The sequence below is a fragment of the Elgaria multicarinata genome, chromosome 4, assembly GCF_023053635.1.
Source record: "Elgaria multicarinata webbii isolate HBS135686 ecotype San Diego chromosome 4, rElgMul1.1.pri, whole genome shotgun sequence".
Lineage (NCBI taxonomy): Eukaryota > Metazoa > Chordata > Lepidosauria > Squamata > Anguidae > Elgaria > Elgaria multicarinata.
In genome coordinates, this window is record NC_086174.1 from 49532021 (window position 1) to 49553156 (window position 21136).

Consider the following 21136-nt stretch of genomic DNA (forward strand, 5'->3'; position numbering starts at 1 on the left):
ACCCAAAGCAGGTAATGGAAAAGCAGCAAAATCACTGCTTAGAGGACATGTTAAGGATCCCTTCTTGATCCTCCCAGAGTGCAGGACACGGAATAATGGGCTCAAGTTACAGGAAGCCAGATTCCAGCTGGACATCAGGAAAAACTTCCTAACTGTTAGAGCTGTACAACAATGGAACCAGTTACCTAGGGAGGTCATGGGCTCTCCCACACTAGAGGCATTCAAGAGGCAGCTGGACAACAATCTGTCAGGTATGCTTTAAGGTGTATTCCTGCAATGAGCAGGGGGTTGGACTCGATGGCCTTATAGGCCCCTTCCAACTCTACTATTCTATGATTCTATGATATCAGTGTATATGTCTTCTTGTGTCTGCTTCTTTTCTGAATGAGATGTGAATCTTCCTTAGGCTACGGTTTAATTAGATACACTCTGCCTTAGGTATTCTTAAAGGTCACAGAAACCTCTTACATTGGCCATCCCCTTACTAAATGTCAAGCAAATCTGCTCCACTTTTGTACTGTTAGACTGCATTTGCTCCCTGACACAAGCAAAGAAGTTTCTAGACTGGCCTTAAGCAGCTGCTCCACATCTGCCAGGAGTTAGTCAGTAGGGTTGCAGAGTATCCCATGTTGACAAAGAAGTATTTAGACACTGCAAAACCAATCCAGAGTAACTGGGCTGCTTCACATGCTGCATTTATAGCTACTTCCAAGTATATGTATTTTAAAGGACACCCTCCAAATTGTCCATGCATGCAACCTTTGCACATGGCCAAACCATTCAGTTGACCCACTTCAGTCTTTTCCTGATGAAAGTGTTCTATGTGACCTGGAAGCATGCACAATGTCACCAGTTAAAGAGCTGTCAACTGATATTGTTTACATTTCTTGCCATGAAATGTTATATCAATGATGCAGATCATATTGTCGAAGCCTCTGCGTTTGTGATCTGAGTCTGGATTCTTATCTGGCTTGCCCTGCTGCTCCTTTTGGTCACAGTGTGCTGCCTTCAGGAATCAAATGAAATGCTACTCCTGCCTCAGATCACCTTGAAGAGGGGATAGCTATTACTTCCCCCAATATTGCGTTTCTTATTTCTCCATCTCCTCTTATTGATCCAGCAACGAATGCTCAATGACTCGTTTTATTCTTCCTCTTAATTACATGATAAAATGGGTTTAGCTTGGAGCTAGGACCCTTTGCCTTGGCAGATAAGTTATTATGATATATTTATTTCATGTCATTTCTATACCTCTCAATAGCTGAAGCTCTCGGGGTGATTTACAATGTGGAAGATGCCTCCTTACATGGCATCTTATTTTCCCAACACAATTCATCCGCACTGGCATTTATTCATCATTTATTGAGAGCTGAGGTCTAGCCATGATTTCTGGTCTTCCATTTTCCCCCTTGGTACAAAACTACCAAGGGCCCTTGATGCTTCTCTACCATCCATTGCCCAAGAAGAACTAAAGGGAACAGCAGGAGTGATCTCACGTTCCTTTCTCCTGCAGTCCTTGCATTTAATTAATCACCTAGAGCTATAGCCAAGAAAGCCCTACACAGTAGGGTTTGCTGAAGTAAGCAAAGCTCCTTTGTAAAAGTTGTGTGACTGCCAGGCTGTCCCGTAATACCAGCTGCTGCCCTCCAGCTGAGGAAAAGCAAAACCACGGCGCAATTTAGTTTAGACCACAAACTCTTCAGGGCGAGGGTTGCATCACTGAGAATGCAGCACATGGATGTCCCTTCCTAGTCTATGCAGTCCCTTTGAGCTTTCTGCCAGAGGAGAGGCTGTTTAATTTCCTAGCACTTTTCCCACTCTTTCATTTAAATCGGTTGTTACTATACAAAATAAAAACTAATAATAAGCGAGCCAATTGCACCTGCTGATGTTGTGAGCCGGGATTGCTGCCACCTTTTCTGTACATGCACACTTGTTGCTGCTGATGGCCCACCTCTAGTCACCATGTCTTCATACGGTGCTATGAATGCACATGACATATTGGAACACAGGAGTAGCAACACAGCAGCAACCCCTGGGAGAAGAAATAGCAAAGAAAGGTAATACCAATGGGAGAAGCAGCAACTCACTGGACCATGGGGAGGACTGTAACCACATGCAGCCGAAAGTAGTAGTTCTTAGACCTTCTCTGTCCACATCGAGAGGCTGGAGATGGAGGTGGTGCATGCCTCCCTACCTGCCCTCCACGCTTATAGTTTTTGAACACCTGCAGAGGGCATCAGTCTATGTGTACATGTAAACAACCTCTGCCCCATTTGCACATATGGGAGCATATCCACATTCCCATAAAAAACTACCACTGTTCACTTTCCTTCTGCCCACATGATCAGTGGTGTTAAAGTGCAGTCTATATTGTTATCTATTTATTTAGGGTGCAATCCGAAAGCTGGCCAAAAGAGAGCTAAGAGGCTGTTGGATGAGGAATAAACACTGCTCCACCAGGGGCAAGGCCTGCTGGTGGGATATCACACTGTGGGAGTCCCCCTGCCCCAGTATACCCACAGAAAGCTCAGTAGGTGTAGATGTCCTGCCAGAGGGTGGGGGAGGATGGGGCATTTTAAAATTGTGTTGGGTGTGGCCCAAGAATCACAGTAGCTGAAGCCAAACATCCCCTGGCACGCAAAAGCCCCCATCTCTGCCAGCCCTGTAGCTGGAGCATAGGAGCGCGGCACATTTCATTAGGATTTGCACCAGGAGATTGTTTTAAAAAGCGAACATTTACTGAATACTCAATCATAAAGGACATTATTTTTATTCATTTATTTATTAAACACTGTAGACACCGATGCCCTACTCCACATTCAGCTTGCCTGGCCACAGGAGGGCCGTTGCAGTGTTACAACAAGGCCATGCTACAAGATCGTTAGCAGTCCATGGACAGCAGGTTGGCGGGGGAGAATGAGGAGACGCTTCTCAAGCACCAGTATTGGTGGAGCTTTGTGGTGACACTTGCCAGAGGACAGGTTTACAAGGTGGTGTTAGACTTTGGTGGCCCTCCTCCTGGTCTCTTCGAAGCAAGACTCCCAGCAGAGTGATTCCTTTTTGCTCCTCCTGCCAGAAGCAGCAAGCTGCTGTCGGGGGTTAGGGGCAGCTGGAGGGCAGCTGCAGGACTGCTCCCGCTGTGTCTGCACCCCCCCTCTGGATCCCTACTCAATGCCCCCCTCAATTTGGTGCTTATTGCGTGAGTCATTAGGGTGAGCCTGGGCACACCAAGCATACCGCTTGTGTACACCTATGAGCTGGATTTTATTCCCTTCCATTGCCTGAAATATGGAAGCGGGGTGGGGTGGGGTGGGGTGGGGAGACACGGGCAAAGCAAAACGGTAATTTAAGACAGCCCCCTTCCCCCGGCCACCCCTCCTACTCTGGCCTCCTTTTCATATGGTCAACCTACCTAACAGTAAAGGAGTGCCTCTGAGCATCCACAGAGTTCTTTTCCTCAGTATACCCGAGGAAGCCCCGTTGAGTCCCATCCTGTCCACTCCACTCCTAGGTCCTCTTGTTGCTCAGGGCTTTCGGGTCAGAAGGCTCCGCTCCAAAAAGAGACGGAGCGAGTCAGCTGATCAAGAGCCAAGACAGACAACCCTCAGCAGGAGTGCTGAGTCCAGGCCCGGCTTTTTCAGGCAACCGGCGCCTGATAATCCCGCCGTTCAGCGCAGCCCGCCCGCGAGGAACGGGAGGTGGCGCTCGCCCGGCGGCTCCTGCAAGGGGGCAGGGCTGCAGCGCACCCTGGGGGCGGGGGAGGACGGTGGCCGCCGCCTCGTGGCCCGACTTAGCAGGTGGCGGAGGCTGCAGCAGTGCCTGACTGTGGCCATAGGAACCGGCGCAGCGCCAAACAAAGCTAGATCCTTGCCCCTGGGGTCTAAGGAGGGAGGAGACAGCTCAGCAGACCGCATCTCCCCCCCGCCCCCGGCGACGCTGGCGACTCTGTCCCGCCGGCAATGTGCACTGGGCGCTGCCGAGGGAGCCGCCGGTGCGGTAAGAGGAGGAGACGCGGCGGCGGCGGCAGCAGCAGCAGCAGCCGGGGGAGGGATTAACAACCTTGAGTCGTCGGATCTGGCCGAGCAGGTCCTTCCGCTAGAGAAGCGGAGAAAGCGGGCAGAGCAGGTGCGGTGGCGGCAGCGGCAGGACCGACCGCAGCGATCTCGGTTCAAGCGCTGTGCCTGGGAAGGAGGACGCCGGGGAAGGGGGAAATGAGATCTCGGATCGAGGACTAAAGCCGAAGGGCACAGCAGCCCCGTCCCCCCTTCCCCGGCGGACCCACCGACATCCTCCCTGGATTGCGCAGAAAATAGATTCGCTCGGTTTTCTACTCGTCTCACATCCCTGATAAAGAAGTCGACTCCGATTTGGATTTACATTTCTTGTCCCTGGTATTTCGGCTTGCTTGCCTCTATCGTTCGGCTCACCTTTCCCTGTCGTTATCCTGGTCTGAATTGGGTAGCGCTCTTCTTTTAAGCAACCTGACATAGGACGCGTTATTGTTTTCTGCCTGCATTCTTTTAATGTGGTTTTACACGGAATTTAGCTTTACGCATCCAGATTGCATAGAAGTTTCTGCGCAAAGCTTCAAGGAGCAGCTCTCTGAATTGCACACAAATTCCTGGCCTGATCCGATTAGCACATTACACTCTGGTATTTAACATTGCACCGTGGCCTCCAGCTTTGTTTGCACACTGGATTGCACAACCGTTGGTTCACTAATTTCCATAACACACTGCTTACCTCTTTTTGATTGGCTTTGTAAAGCAGCACCTGCACTGGTCTGGATTGCATATTGTTTGACTGCACAAATCCGGATTAGCACAGCAGCTCTTGCAGCTAGCTGCTGAGAGTGTTTGAGCACTACAGAGCTATAAAGATGTTGCCAGGATCTATCCAGATCTCTGGGGAGACCTTATCAAGTGCCGAGATTCGGGATATCTGTGAGAGCCTGCGGGAGAACTCCATCAAACTGCTTTCACTCCGGGGCTGTCACCTTTCCGACCGAGATTTCGGTCGTATCTGCAGGGGCGTAGCAGAGTCTCACTCCTTGGCTCAACTTAATCTTAACTTGGGGATTGTCGCCAATATCAATCGGGTCAAGCAATTGGCTGAAGCCCTGAAGACCAACCGCTCTGTCCAGTCTTTGTTGTGAGTACCCACTACACTTAGTAGGTGACCTCAGTAGATCTCTGAGAGAGGGTGCTCTGCTCTGGTGGTGTAAGTCCTGCAGTGCATATCCTATTCTTTTTTATATGTATGTAAGAATTAAGATCCACTATGTTAAATCGAGCTTACTACTGGGTAAATGTGCACTGGTGGATTGCAACTTTAGTGATGGGTTCTGAAAATCTTTTAGTTGGAGTTTGACATCTGGATGGCCACAGGTTCCCATACTTTATGGCAAGGGCTGAGGAATGTTTCCATAAATCGCCGTTAATGGACAAGAAAGCAGAACTCTGTGTTGGGGGATTGAATTAAAATTATGTGCCCTGAGCAGTGAAGTGGTGATTCTAAACGCTGTGTTTTGTTGCAAATTCTAAGATGGACCAGGGCAGACCTCTTAAACCTGGGACTTTGGGCTTTCAGTGGCCAAGGATAGGGCAGTCTAGTCATTGTAATTGGAGTTTTTACTATTTTAATCTGCCTTAAACGCTTGGGATGGGGTGTGCTTTATTTCAAATAATCTGTATGGTATATACAAGTTAGGAATCTAAATAAAGAGTGTTACAGTATCTTCCCTGCTCCCTAGTCCCTGTCCCACTTCTTGTTCGCTGTTTCTCAGGCACTAATGCCTCATATATCTTGTTATCATGGTTGCTTGTCATTCCTTTAATGTAGGCCTTATCAAAGAAAAATAAGTACATAACTGTCCAATATTTGCAGTTATTTGTTACATTTATATCCCACCTTTTCTCCAAGGAGCCCAAGGTGGTATACATGATCCTCCTCTTCATTTTATCCTCACAAGAATCCTGTGTGGTAGGTTTTTCAACACCAAGTAGGGTCTAGAACCCAAGTCTTCCCAGTCCTAGTCAACACTCTTACCCCTACACCACATTGTCATTACCACACTACCTCTCACACTCATACCTCTCCCGGAGAGGTGACCATGTTAGTTTGATTTACCAGGGTAACGAGAGACTCAGACAAAACAGAATCAATACGAAGTAGAAGCATTGGTGGGCCAGAGCCTTCCTGTCTATCTAGATTGCCCCCTAGGGTATTTTGTATATAGGCGGGATATAAATTGAATAAATAAATAATAAAATAATTTCAAACAAATGGTGAAATGAGCTCCATCTCACAAAAGTTTATTATGCAATTGCCTGACTTCATTTATGAAATTTTAGTGAGGGGGTCCAGGTGATGCCTTCCATTCTAATCCTCCTATGTTTTCTCACTGCTACTTCTATTTTATTCCACACAAAAATCAGTTAAGGAGGAAAAAACACATTGGTAGCACTAGGAAGCACCTGTCTGGAAGCGGCACCATTAGTCTGTTATGTTCCACAGGACTTTTTTAACTTCTATATGCAGAAAAGGAAGGCTGCATCTGTCTCTTATTCTGTCTCTGTACTCCCACACACCCAGCTCTGTCACAGTGACAAATTCCTATTTCTTTGCAGTTTTCTCTTCCACTTTAAGGACTTCCTCTACAATAGCTAACTTTTGTTGTTTTGCTCCACTGGGCGTTGTGTTAATCATTCTCCTTACTTACTTTTTTACTGCATTTCTTGGTCGTGGCTTGAACTGGATTAAGGCTACAATACTGTGCACATTAAAGTAAATCCCGTTGGAATCAGTGGGGCTTCTGAGTAGATACAGATAGGATTGCATTGCGAGTCAGCTGCAATTGAAAGGAAGGACAATTTGTAATTCCTAACCTTTTTTATTCACACAGCCTCCATGGAAGTCCCCTGGCAGATGCTGGCCTGGCTCTTCTCAACCCAGCACTCTCCATCCATCCATCCCTAGTGGCCTTGGATTTAGGGGATTGTATGCTGGGTGATGAAGGAATCAACTTGATCTGTGGGCTTCTCCCTCCTGATGGGGCCAAGTCAGGTAAGGAAGAGTAGATGTGTGGGCTCTTCCAGATGTTTCTGGAGCGCCAATGCACTTCAGTCCTGTTCTCTTTTTTAATTATTTTAGCAGACTGGGAGAATAAAATATGTATCTCCTTACCTACCATCCACCCCCTCCAAGAAATGGTGACACTGTGTTTTCAGCAAACTACAACTCTAGTGAAGTTACTCTCTCAGCTGAGGAATCTTCAGAAAATTAGGAATATGTGGACTTCCACACTAGGGGAGAAAGTATTTAGAATCGGAGTAATTATACTTTATATTGTAGGAATCTTCAGAAAATTAGGAATAACTGGACTTCCATATTAGGGGAGAAGGTATTTAGGATAGGAGCAATTTTACAATGCCTTTTCCCACAGAGTCAGTGTGGGGATCTGTAAACTTTGGATTCATAAGGTTTTATATATATTTTTGCAATCTAAACTTGATGCTTTAACATAAAAAGGTAGATGTATGAAACAGATTCTTCTGTATCTGAATTACCCTTTGCTGTAAATGTTATCCATTGGTGCTTCTCAGAAATATCACTGAGTGTTTTTCGTCATTGTTGAAGGAACAATCTTGTGTTAAGTTTCAAGCAGATTTCTTTTGAGGAAATAGTACCAGTGACTGGTAGGCTAAATCATGTACACTCTGGCTCTGACTAAATTTACAGTTACCCTTTTCCATTCTCTATTTTGGTGTCAGCCCACATCCCACTTGGATTGCAAGAACAAAGTCTGAAAAATAAGGGCACTGCAGAACTGTTTTATTGCCAATTCTGAAAAGGAAGAAGATCAGATACCCAAATTCAGTGTAGGCAGATGGGGTCTAGCTCAGACATTATCCCATCAGATAATTCTATAACCACAACTCAAGCTATTCTACATTTAGCCTATGAAGGGTGTGAAATTCAGTATGCCATGCTTTTGATGCTTTCTGGTTACCTTAAGGCCAATTTACACAATCTTTCTACATAATCAGGCATTGGCCCCAACTGACTGGAAGTGTTTGTTCATATGGGCAAACATAATATAAGAATCAAGAGGTTAGCAACGGAGTCAACTGCAGTCCCTGTGCCTATAAGGAGCTGGAGAAAGTGACCCCTGCCCTCCCTGTCACAGGGCAATGGCTAACAAGTCCAATTCTAAGCAAGTGTTCACAAGACTACCTCCTACAGATTAGTTTTCTGTTTTGCTGTCGTATCCATCCTTGTAGTTCACAGAGTGTGGTGCCTAAAGACTGGTAATAGGCTCAGCTTCTTTGTTTCTTCTAAGCAAGCCAGTTACTGCTGTTTTTTAGGCAGGATGAGGCAGAAACCTCAGGTGGCAGACTTGAGTAGCATTAAACAGGGGTTCAGAAACTCTAATTCCATTTCAGAGATGCTCTCGTAGGCCACCTTCCAGTGGTGGGTAGGGTCAAAGGCAAAAAAGGGCAGGGTCCAAATACCAAAAATACCAGTATATTTTAGTATAAAACTCTTTCTCCCAGTAACCAACCCTTAGGAGATAGCACCTTTGCTTTTTCTGAAATGGGGGGAAAACTACACAAAAGCCAGAAAACTACTAAATGATAGGTGTTGGGGAAAGGGGATGGAACCAAAGGGTGAGATTCTCCAGAGAATTCTAGAAGGACAGATTGAGGCCCCAGAGGGCAGGTTTTGGCTCCCAAACAGGTAGTTCTGAACCCCTTCATTAAAGAATGATAAATAATACATTATTTAGTTTATTGTTTGTACCACTTTTGCTCCTGAAAGCCTTTAAAGGGATGGGTGATCATCTGATAAAACAGATTAAGATATTATTGTAATGCTATTTTCTTTTCTTTTTTTAAATCCATCTTTTTAACCGCGCCTGTGGTTTCAACTACAGAGTGATTAATATGCATAAAGGGGTTTATTAATCAAGAGTCAGGTGATTTTGAGAACAAGCCTAAAAGGCAAAATGGAGATTTTAATCTGCAACCATGAATTGTGCAGCAGAACAAAAGGGCAGTGTATTGTACTGATTGTTTTTTTTTAATTCTGAAAGGAGAGATCTTGTGAATGCTGCCTTAGGCTCACTGGGCTTCTCCCTTGTACCTAGGTTTGAAGGAGCTGACTCTCAGCGCTAACCCTGGCATCACAGCCAAAGGATGGGGACGCTTGGCTATTGCGGTGGCTCACAGTTCCCAGGTGCGAGTGTTGAACTTGGACTACAACCCTCTGGGTGAGAGGAGCACAGACACATGTCGGGTGGGGGGCGGAATCTCCTTTGTACTAATAAGGGTATTTGGTTGGCTTAGTAACAATTACAGGGCCTGAAACTTGAACAAGCCAAAGTGGTATCTAGCTCAGCCTGCTACTGGAGCTCTCCTTTCTGCTTAACAAGCAGAGGATCTTCAAGCTTTTAGTCAGGGATCTTTCCCAACTGAGCTATGGCCCATGCCTTTCTTCCTAGGGTTGGTGTAAGCATGTATGTGTGAGAGAGAAAGAGACAGATTGTCTGGAATAAGGTTTCCACCTTTGCGCTTAAACCCCCCACCCCACCCCAAAGACCTGGAATTTGGCCTGATCATTTAAAATACAAAAGAAAAGTGACCATTGCCAGCCCTGGTCTGGGAGAATAAGATGGCAGCCTATCGAGTTCTCCAAGGAATGGGACTTGCTCTGAACCCACCATTCAACCCTAGGATGCGGAGTTCCTCCTCCAGTTTACAATATTTTGTTGTTCTCAAGATTATCTTTCCAGTCCTATACACCATCCTGGTTTTGGGCTTGGTAGTCATAACATGTCCCTTCCCCCAGCTGCTTCTGCTTCAAAATTTAGCAAGGAGAAGAGGAGCCTCAGCACTGGTTGCCATGGAAACCCATTCTCTCTACAGCTGCGCTGCCTGAACAAAATTGGCAGCTGGTGAGATGGAGACTAGACCAGGCAGCTCTCCTCTTCCCTGTCCTGCCTCAGGGAAATGAATGGGAGCAGCTCCTCAGCACACCCCATTGGATCCTGCCCTTTCAGACAGGGAGAGGCATTTCGTCTTTCTGCCTCTCCTCTCTCAAGGCTTGCCTTATGAAAGGAGGGGTGCCGGCACTTCAGCTCAGAGGGAGCCATGTCCTCAAGCTGAGAAGCAATGCCTTATAAGAAATAAAGAAAGCTGCCTGTGGATTACCCAGCACTGAGGGAACAGCAGCAGCAGAACCATTTTTCCTCCACTAACTTGCCAGGGAAAGAAACCAGCAGCAAACTACCCCCACCCCCATTATCTCTCATGCTCTCGCTCTCTCCTCAACTCCAGCATCTCCGGAAATTCAGCAGGTGCAGCATCTTAACATGTACAGTTTTGCCCACCTATGGAGAAGATGCTGCACGTGTTGAAGTTGTGCCGGGCGTTCCAGCTATTAAACAGACATGTAGAGCTTGGGATGCTGTACCGCCCTGCAAATTCTCCCACTGTGAAAGCATGTGTAACATGGCTTACATGAGGTCTACTGACATCTCCTGGCTTTCTGCTCTCCTAGGTGACCAGATAGCAGGAATGCTGGCAGTTTCTGTGGCATCCAGCCGCACCTTAGAAGTTTTGGACTTGGAAGGAACAGGACTTACCAACCAGTCAGCCTTGGTAAGGCAAATACGGCCCTTTCTTGCCTTCATTCCCTTTTCCAGGTCTGTGTTGTATAGCCTGCACATTATTTACCTCCAAATGCACTCTTTTCCCTTTCTCAAGGGACCTGAGCATCCATCAGCTACTTATCGAATATCTGTTTGTTGGGATCAGGACTCCCCTTCAGATGTTGGTTTGGGAGTTCCTTTCCTCTGAAGCAACAGAGGTGGACAGAACCACCGATAAGACAGTAGTGTGAACTGGTGATCAACAACGTTTAGAATGCAGATCTTACTTTATCGCTCAGGATCCAATTCTCATTACATTTAGAATTGAGGGGGAGATCCCATATCCAGGTTCAATTCTCTGTTGATTAAAGGTTCTTTTAATCCCCACCCCTCCCCAAATATGTGTCGCAACTATTTGAAGCCTTTTCGGATTTTTAAAAGATAAATTTTTATTGGCACTACAAGCATCTCTGGCATGGTGCACTGAAGACACCTACTGATGTGCATAACTAGTTTGGAGACGAAAACTACTGAGTGTTCAGAAACTGTACATCCTGATTTTGGTCAATGTTATGATGGACTTTCACAGACTTCTTAATTTTACTAGTGCAAATCCTGTGTTGCCACAGAGGCTAGTAGTCTGAGAATGATTGAATAAATATGTGCGACCATTTTCCTTGAGACTGGAACAACTTTATTTATTTATTTATTTATTACATTTCTTTACCGCCCAATAGCCGGAGCTCTCTGGGCGGTTCACAGTTTTACAGTTTTAAAATAAATGTACTACAAACCAGCAAAAGTGAAAACAATTTTTTTTTAAAAAAAAAATAAGATTGTGTACCATTTCTTGAAGTTTGAGGTTGAAAACATGTAAGATTTTTTCTCTCTTCCTCTGGTGTCCTCTTAGTTCTTTCTCCTCAGCTTATGTTCCTCCTCTAACTATCACCAACTGAGTTTTCCAACATTCTGTGCCTGGCCCAGCACACTTAAGAGCTCAAAGAAATAAGCATTATTACACATGCATACACACACTGTGTCACATGTTACATTACATGCACAGTCCTTTGCTCCATCCCTCTCCCTTCCCAAGCTGCCCAAAGCTTGAGCTTTGAACATTTTTGAAGTTTCAAAATTGTCTGCACATCAACTCTGCTCAAGCTTTAGTTTAAGAAATTCAGCAAAATTGGTCTGGTAGATCTCTAGTAATAAGTCTTACACTACCTTATTAGTATATAAGGTAGGTGCAGATTTCCTGTGCATGGCACAGTCGCTACAGAGCCGTTGTCTAAGGATGGATGGATGGACGAATACATCTCCGTCCACCCCGTTCACTATGCAAGACACTGAACAACCCAGCGAGTGCCAGGAGGCCACCCATCCCCTTAGTGAGCCACCATTTTGCGGAACAACAGTGGCTCATGTCTATCTCTGCCATCGCTTGTAGTTCTTGGTTACCCATAAATGTCTTGTTCCAGCTTCCAAGCAAACCTTGAATACTATCAGGTTTGCTTCCATTCCAGAAATTTAATTCTGGTTTAGTTCTGATACAAACTTTGGATTCATGGGATTACTTTTTGAAGTAGAAAATGGATGTTTGTTTTAGTTTCCCACATACAATTCCAGGGACCATGTCATATTAGGACGTGGCAACAGAAGCAGCAGTTGACACCATGGTAGTTAGTGGACAGGAATGGGGACCTCTTTGATATAGCCACACAGGCCTGTTTAGAAGCTTGCCCATGTAGAAATAAGGAAACTTTCCTATCACTAAAGGAACTTTCATTGCTGTATTTTTAACACTACTATCAATTTGTTTTTATTTTTGTATATTTTTATTTATATTCATAGAATCATAGATTTGAAAGGAACCTTGGAGATCATCTAGTCCAGTGGTTCTCAACCTGGGGCGCTCCAGATGTGTTGGACTGCATCTCCCAGAATGCCCCAGCCAGCAGAGCTGGCTGGGGCATTCTGGGAGTTGTAGTCCAACACATCTGGAGCGCCCCAGGTTGAGAAAGGCTGATTCTAGTCCAACAGTGCAGGATGCAGCTATAGCATCCCTAATAGGGGGACATCCAGCCTCTGCTTAAATACCTCTAGCAAAGGAAAACCTCCCGATGTAGTCTGTTGCCCACTGCTAAACACCCCTCACTGTTAGGAATTTTCTCCTAATGGTTAGCTGAAATCTGCTTCCTGCAACTTCCAACCATTGATTCTAGTCCTGCCCTCTGGACACTTAAAATATTTAATGTTTTATATGACAATAAAACATATTCATCACTTTATCTATATAATTGCAAAGTCAAATAATATATTTTATAAATGCAATAAATAAGAGCTTAGAAAGAAGTGAACTCCAAGGCAGAGTGCACAAAACGGATCTGAGCCCTTCTGCATTCTCTTTCCCTTCCTCTGGCTCTCATTCTATTCAGATCCTGCTGGACATGGTGGAAAACTACCCAACAGCTTTACGGACACTGATTCTGGCAGAGAACAACATCAGCCCTGAACTCCAGCAGCAGATCTCTGACCTTCTTTCTGAGGGTGAGGAAGAAGAGGAGATTGAGACTCGTGGAGTTATGGCCAGAGAGAAGAACTCCTGGATCTGCCAGAGCAGTAAGTCTACTGGGCCTCCATTGAGAGGTGGTGGTGAAATTGGACAGGGGAAGTTGGCAAATAGGGAAACCCGATTAAGTTTTCAGACCACTAAAAAAAAAAGGCCACAAAATCACAGAACACCAGTATTTGATATTTTTACCTCATAAAAGTGTCTTTTTCATTCCAGTATTCATTTATTCATATCAGTATTGTACTTAATTAGAAGTAAAAACATTCCTTCTGCACAATGAAGTTCGGTCCTCAGCGTAAGCTCACTAACAATGCTGAACTTGAATGCAAGCCAGCAGCTAATGACCTGCTAATCCCCACAAATTGGTATACTTAAAATAAGGAACAGTGGAGCTGCTATAGCCTACCTGAAACAAAAACAAGGCCTTGTCCTCACTTCTTTTTTTAATGCAATAATCAGGCAAAGCCTTACCTAGAAACCTAAATGTATCTGGGCTTGAGGCTTCAACATATATCTAATACGCTTTGAATGTAGTATGTCCTATTTAGGAGAGTATGTCTCATGTGCCTATGACACAGAGAAGCACTGTTGTCTCTATACCACAGGGGTAAGAAGAAACTACTGGAATAAATTAACACTGGAAGTCCATACACAGAACTGAATCCAAATTTGCATTTTAAATTGGAGAAGGAAAAACTGATTTGTAAAAATTTGAGATCAAGAGGCAGCACCTCTGTATGGGCATTCAGATGCTGTGTTTGGAATAATAGTTTCCTTGGTTATAATAAATATAAGGTACGTCTTTGTCTAGGCACACATCAGTAGCCCAAAAGTCTATGGAAGCAGCACATCTCACCCAGGAAGTAAAAGCGTGGCCATCAAGGTTAAGAGCACCAGTTTTGCACACTGCAAGTCAACTATTCATCTAATCACTAGGGATGTGCTCCGCTCCGATTAGGAGCGTAGAAGCAGTAGCGGATTGGCCTGCTCCGCCTTACCCAGAGGCGGAGTAGGAGCGGACCGCGGACCCCCTAGAAGCAAGGCGAAGAGAAGCGACCATTTTTCGGAGCTCCGAGTTCAGTCGGAGCGCTCCGGTCGCCATCTTGAAAACATTTCGCCATAGGATTGCATTGCGGCAAATAATCGCGCATAACTACGTTGTTTTTGAAGCTATCGTTCTGGAAATTCTTGTGCACAGAGAGTCGTGGATGGGGGTCATTTTGAGACCACTCTCACCTCTCTGCGTGCTGTGGTTCACGTGCAATATTTTTTTAAAAATCGGGTCAACCGCGGGGCTCAAACTGCGTTTCGGCTTTTCGCCCATAGGATTGCATTGAGGGAAAGAATCGGGGATAACTGGGGGGGGGGTTTAAGCTATCGTTCTGAAAATTCTTGTGCACAGAGAGTCGTGGATGGGGGTCATTTTGAGACCACTCTCAACTTTCTGCGTGCTGTGGTTCACGTGCAATATTTTTTTAAAAATCGGGTCAACCGCAGGGCTCAAACGGCGTTTCGGCTTTTCGCCCATAGGATTGCATTGAGGGAAAGAATCGGGGATAACTGGGGGGGGGTTTAAGCTATCGTTCTGAAAATTCTTGTGCACAGAGAGTCGTGGATGGGGGTCATTTTGAGACCACTCTCAACTTTCTGCGTGCTGTGGTTCACGTGCAATATTTTTTTAAAAATCGGGGTTTGGGTTTTTTTTTTTTATTATTATTATTATTTTGGAAGCGATGACAGGCACATTCAACTCCCAATCCTGATGAGAATTCATCTCCTCAGAAAGCATCCTCCTCCAATCCCAGCGTTGGAGGGGGGACTAAGGCAGACCCACCCTGAGAACTTTCTGTTTTGTGTCTCTTTGTGGGTTGGCGTTCGTGGAGGGAACACTTACTTAGCTAGTGCTCCTGCTTTGGAGATAGATTAATTTAATATAGGTTTAGTTTGGCGCGTGTGTGTGTTTGTTTGCTTCTTTCTGACTTGTAGCTTAGTTTGCCCTGTGTTTTCCCCTTACTTTGATTTAATATAAACTTTATTTTTGAATTTTGGAGTGTGTGGTTGGGTTGGTTGCCCCCCCCTTCCCTGTATTAAAGCCTGACTGTTCTGCTTTTGTGAAAGCTTTCTTTTGAAAGCATACACACACTTTTTGTCCCATTTCCCTACATTTATATTCTTAAACATATTTTATTATATTCTTTCACATAGTCCATTAGTATATATTCTCATACATATTATATTAGTATTCATATTTTGTTCTTCTTATAGTAGTGGTTGGTTCTTTTTCCCCCTCCCCTCTCTTAAATCCTGATTGTGTTTCCTTCTATCTTCTATATACCAAATATACCAAAAAAATTGGATTCTCTTTTTCTTCTCTGTGTAACTTCGACAGAGTGGGCTGCTTTTGTCAAGTTCAACAGGCAGCCACAGATTGAGCATTTTGGGGAAAGCATACGCACACCATTTCCCTATTCTTAAACATATTATTATTATATTCTTTGACATAGTCTTAGTAGTCTATTAGTATACATTCTCATACATATTAGTAGTAGTATTCATATTTTGTTCTTCTTATAGTAGTGGTTGTCCCATTTCTTGTCCCATTTCCCTACATTTATTAGTAATATTCTAAAACATATTATTATATTCTTGTAGATATTCTTAGTAGTATATTCTCATACATATTAGTAGTAGTATATTTTATTGTTCTTGTCCCATTTCCCTACATTTAAACATATTATATTCTTCTTATACATATTCTTAGTAGTACCTTATACATAGTATTAGTAGTATTAATATTTTGTTAGTCATCATGAAAAGAGAAAGCAGGCGTGCTGAAAGCAGCAAGGCTCAGTCTGCCAGCAGGGCTTCCTCTCCTCCTGTGAAACTCAAACGGGCAACTCCTTGGCTGACTGCTCCAAAACAGAAGCAGGACAAGCAGCAGGCAGAGCCACTCTCTTCTGCAACTTGTGCCCGGCGTTCTCTTTTTGAGGGTGGGAATGGGAAAAGTGCCCGTTTGCAAGAGGCACGTGGCAGCAGTGCCATTAGAGGAGGAGGAGTATCCCCAACTCCTTCATTCTCCTTTCAGCCCACGAGCCCGCTGATGGACCTAGACGAGGTCCTCAGCACAGTGGAGGGGGGGGAGGAGGAGGAGGCGGTGGGCCTCCAGGATGTGGGGGCTGAGGAGGAGCAGCAGCAGGCCGAGGCTCTCTCCCCAGTCTCATCCCACACCCCTGTTTCTGTGGCAACACCAGAGAGCTCAGGCGGGCAATTGGTGGTGTCACCACAGAAACGAAAGACAAGCATCGTGTGGGACCACTTTGAGTTGGGAGCGGATCCCCGCTTTGCTGTCTGTCGCCACTGCAAACTCAGCCTAAGCAGGGGTTCATCGACAGGGCATTATGGAACCAGCAGCATGAAGATGCATCTTCATAGGCAGCACCAGGCGATCTTGCTGGGGAAAGAGGCGGGCAAGGCGACTGGTTCCAGGGGAAAGCCGAAGGCTGCTGCTGGCACTGCCACTCTAAGCTCTCCATCTCCCATCCCCACAAGGGTTAGGCAGGCAACCCTGCAGGACATGGGGTGGGGGAAGTATTGACCCACAAGATGGCGTTTTCCAATGCCCACCCAGGGTGCTACTGTGTTGGGGCATCTGCCGGGACTGACTCCTCCCCAATACTAGATCTATGACATGTCACTCTGCCTGCCCCTCTGCTAGCCTGTCCTCCTCGGTGACCGACTCGCTGGGATGGTTTGCGTTTGCAATGCGTGACTAACTGCAATGCTGGCTTAGAAACCAGCCATCACTTCCTTGTGCCCCCAGAAATGCCCGCAGCCTGCCTGCCTGCCTGCCCGCCTCCCCCGGGGTGCTGCTGTGGTGGGGCATCTGCCAGGACTGACTCCTCGCCTACTCTGCCTGCCTCTCTGCCCGCCTGGTGCCTGGTTTGCTCCCAATCGTCCTCCTCTGTGCCCCTCAAGGCGTAACTGCTGGCTTAGAAAGAAACAACCAGCCATCTTTGCCTCACTTTGCGCCCACTTATGGGTTGGTTTGCTATGCGTTAGTGCTCAAGCCATCCTTGCGGCACTACAATGCATGCTGCCTGCCTGCTTTCCATTGATGGTGCTATATAAATAAATAATAATAATAATAATAATTCTCCCCTTCCCGCCTTGCAGCGATGGTGTATGTGTCTTGCTTTGACTCAGGGGAGAAGTCCTTCCTGCGCTCACTTAGACTTTATCAAATTCAATAATCCCTTTTTCAAATGTGCCAGAAGATTTAGGGTTATCTCGTGGCATGTTGGGATTGCCTTGGAACTGGCCCCATTGAGCTGTCTGCAATTGCAACTTTAAATCCCTGACATACTGGAGTGTTCAAATTTCAAAAGTTCCCCTAACATCAGGGGATGATGGGATTGCCTTGAAACTTGGTGTCCATGGGGACACATGGGTAAGCTGTCATGGGACCAAAGGATAGGTTTCTAACGTGCAAATTGACGTAGTTGTAGAATGGGACTTGATTTGGGGTGAGTTAAAAAGTTTAAGCCGCGCCAAAAATCAGGGGATGATGGGATTTGCTTGCAACTTGGCGTGCATGTGGACACATGGATAAGCTCTCCTGGTGCCGAGTTTGAGGTTTCTAACATGCAAATTGACGGAGCTATCCCAAGGGGTGTGAATGGGGTGCCCGATTTTCATAAATTCCCCAAAAATCAGGGGATGATGGGATTGCCTTGAAACTTGGCGTGCATGTGGACACGTGGATAAGCTATCATGGTGCTGAGTTTGAGGTTTCTAACGTGCAAATTGACGTAGTTGTAGAATGGGACAATTTGGGGTGAGTTAAGCCATGCCAAAAATCAGGGGATGATGGGATTTGCTTGCAACTTGGCGTGCATGTGGACACATGGATAAGCTCTCCTGGTGCCGAGTTTGAGGTTTCTAACATGCAAATTGACGGAGCTATCCCAAGGGGTGTGAATGGGGTGCCCGATTTTCATAAATTCCCCAAAAATCAGGGGATGATGGGATTGCCTTGAAACTTGGCGTGCATGTGGACACGTGGATAAGCTATCATGGTGCTGAGTTTGAGGTTTCTAACGTGCAAATTGACGGAGCTATCTAAAGGGGTGTGAATTAGGGTTATGGGAGGTGCGTTAGAGGGTAGAGCCGCGCCAAAAATCAGGGGATGATGGGATTTGCTTGCAACTTGGCGTGCATGTGGACACATGGATAAGCTGCCCTGGTGCCGAGTTTGAGGTTTGTAACATGCAAATTGACGGAGCTATCCCAAGGGGTGTGAATGGGGTGCCCGATTTTCAAAAATTCGCCAAAAATCAGGGGATGATGGGATTGCCTTGAAACTTGGCGTGTGTGTGTATACGCCCATGAGGTGTCATGGTGCCAAACGTGAGGTTTCTAACTTCAACGGAAAAAAAGTTGTTTACTTTTTTAGCTTTCAATGCAAGCCTATGGGGGGGCAAAAACGGAGCTCCGGATCCGATCCGGAGCTCCGAGCGGAGCGGAGCGGAAGTGGGCGGAGCGGGGGCGGGGCGGAGCGACCCGCTCCGAAAAATGGCGGATCTGCAAGTGAAGCGGAGCGGGGGGTCCGTGCACACCCCTACTAATCACCACTTAGTTTACTTCTGGTTTATGGTTACTTAGAATTCTTCCTTAACTCCTGTTTTGTTTCTTCTAACAATTTTAGCCGTCCTGGACTTATGCTTATGTTCCATTTCTTACACCCACCCCAGTTCATCTGCTAAAATGCTTTTTCCCCCTTTCAGATTCTAGTTCCCAGATGGTCTTGGTAACATCAGGCCTTGGAGAAAGTCTATTAGCAGAAACAGAGATGTAAACACGAAACTCCAGTTGTCCTTGATGAGAAAAACGTTTCTATGTATTTGGGAAGAGTGTGTGTTTATAGAAATGCACATTCACACACTTCATGTGTGAATGTGTATTGTGCTTGTGTGTTTGCAAGTGAGTGTATGCACTAGGCAAACAAAGATATGGAAACTCATATGCCCATGTGCAGTTGCCTGCCCTGCCCTGACAGCAGGTCCACACACTGTGTCTTACTGAAGTCACCTTTTAGCTCCACATTGAGACTTGGCCCAAATTAATCTGTCTATGTCACACGACCTGTCAGTTGCTTGTGATTGTCCAGTTGCTGTATTTTTAGGTATCACTACCCATTCTCAACTGATCTTTGGGGGAGGCTGTATTTATTCAGATGTGTATATTTATGTATAACAGATTCTTTTTATTGCTTGTATCTATGTCTTGAGTAGGATTTTATAAAATTCACAAGAATTACACAACTGTGGTTACAAGAAGCCCTTTTATTTCTGACAGTGCAAGGGCAGGCAAACTTAGAAGGGATGAGATTTACTCAGGGAAAGACCAGTTCACCTAAGTATAGCATTGTATCTAAGTTATAGAAATGCATTTCTGTTGTCTCCAGAGCCTGGGAATATAGCTCAGCACATGATCATTGAAAAAAAACACCTAGAACCGTATCATAATTGTCATGTGAAATGAACCATTTTTAGAGTACGCTGTGTAGGCCCCACCCCCATAGGATATGGTCCTTAAATTCACAAAGATAGCAATAGGACACTAGAAGTAAAAGCTGCATCAGTCAGCTACAGGTGGTCCCAGAAATACACAAGAGAAAAACAGAAATCCTATAGGGATAAAGTGCACACTGTTGATGGTCATTTGTAGAAGCACAGCTGCTAACAGTTGCAGAGGTAAACTGCTGCCTTACAGAGGCTGTTCCACAAATTAAACTACTTAAGGATCAGGTGCTGTTGGGAAACCTTTGTGACACTGTGCAAACAAGAGCTAATGAGTGCTGTAAGTCATTGCACACAAATAGCTAATTATACAGAACATCCTCCATGCCAACGCAATTTCAAGCAACCTCTACGGGACAGCTGTTTTATATTAAGCAGCACCAGGTTTGAAAAGAAGCTGGCATTTTAACCCATCTAATAATGAACAGGAACTTGTACCAGTAGATTGGAGATCATTGGTTGCTACAGAAACAGGACTACTTTAAACCCTCCAGGTTATTGATGCATCTCAAGAGATGTTAAAAGCAGAATGTGGAAATGTGTCTGGTACAGAAGTACTCCACTCTTCGTCCAAGGAGCTCATAGCAACTACACATAATTTCCAAACAGGAGTCACGGGCCACACAGCACTTCTTGCAGTACAAGGCAAAGAGCTTCCATGGCTATAAAACCTATTTCCACATGCAATGGGAACTACATATTCATAGACTAGAACATTCACCATTGAGTAGTTTTTCTTTTTTAAGCCAAAAGCCTTCTGTTGGTAACAAAGCTTTGTATCAAAAAAGTAAAACCAGATTAAAAAGGACAAAAGAACTAGAAGTACCTCCTCCCACCCCAGCAACTCAGATGAAAAAAGAGATGACACCACCATGGATCCTCATAATTGTTTTAGTATGGTTGCAAATTCTGCAAGTACTCTGACAGATCACAGGTAAGCAGTGAGGCCACAGTTCACCTATTCCAGGAATTCTTGTATGTGGCATGATTCAGGCAATATAGCAATGTTACTTCGTGGCAGCTTCAACACTTTGTGGCAGTCCAACCAATGGATACTTTCATAAAGCATAAAGCTACCAGAACCACTAGGAGGCAGCAGTGTCTTGCAGTTTAATTGGGATTTCCTAGCAAATACTTGCCCACGATTTACAGCAGCCTTTCCCAATCTGGGTTCTCCAGATGTTTTGGATAAGAACTCCCAGCATCCCTCACCATTGGCCATGCTGAATGACGCTGATGGGTTCCTTCCCTATCAGCCTTTCCCAGCCTGGAGGGAACCAGGTTGAGAAAGACTGTTATATAGCTACCCAAACAACAGTGGAGGGGTAAAGC

General features: G+C 45.3%; 1 protein-coding gene across 1 annotated transcript; it reads left to right on the plus strand.

Annotated features, from left to right (window-relative positions):
• The first annotated feature begins 4149 nt into the window (after nt 1-4149).
• Nucleotides 4150-19527, plus strand: LRRC73 (leucine rich repeat containing 73). Its single transcript, XM_063125621.1, has 6 exons — nt 4150-5154; nt 6908-7068; nt 9152-9274; nt 10564-10664; nt 13090-13273; nt 19010-19527. The coding sequence occupies exons 1-6, from the start codon at nt 4883-4885 to the stop codon at nt 19078-19080; spliced, it is 912 nt and encodes a 303-aa protein (XP_062981691.1). The 5' UTR covers nt 4150-4882; the 3' UTR covers nt 19081-19527.
• The last annotated feature ends 1609 nt before the right edge of the window (nt 19528-21136 follow it).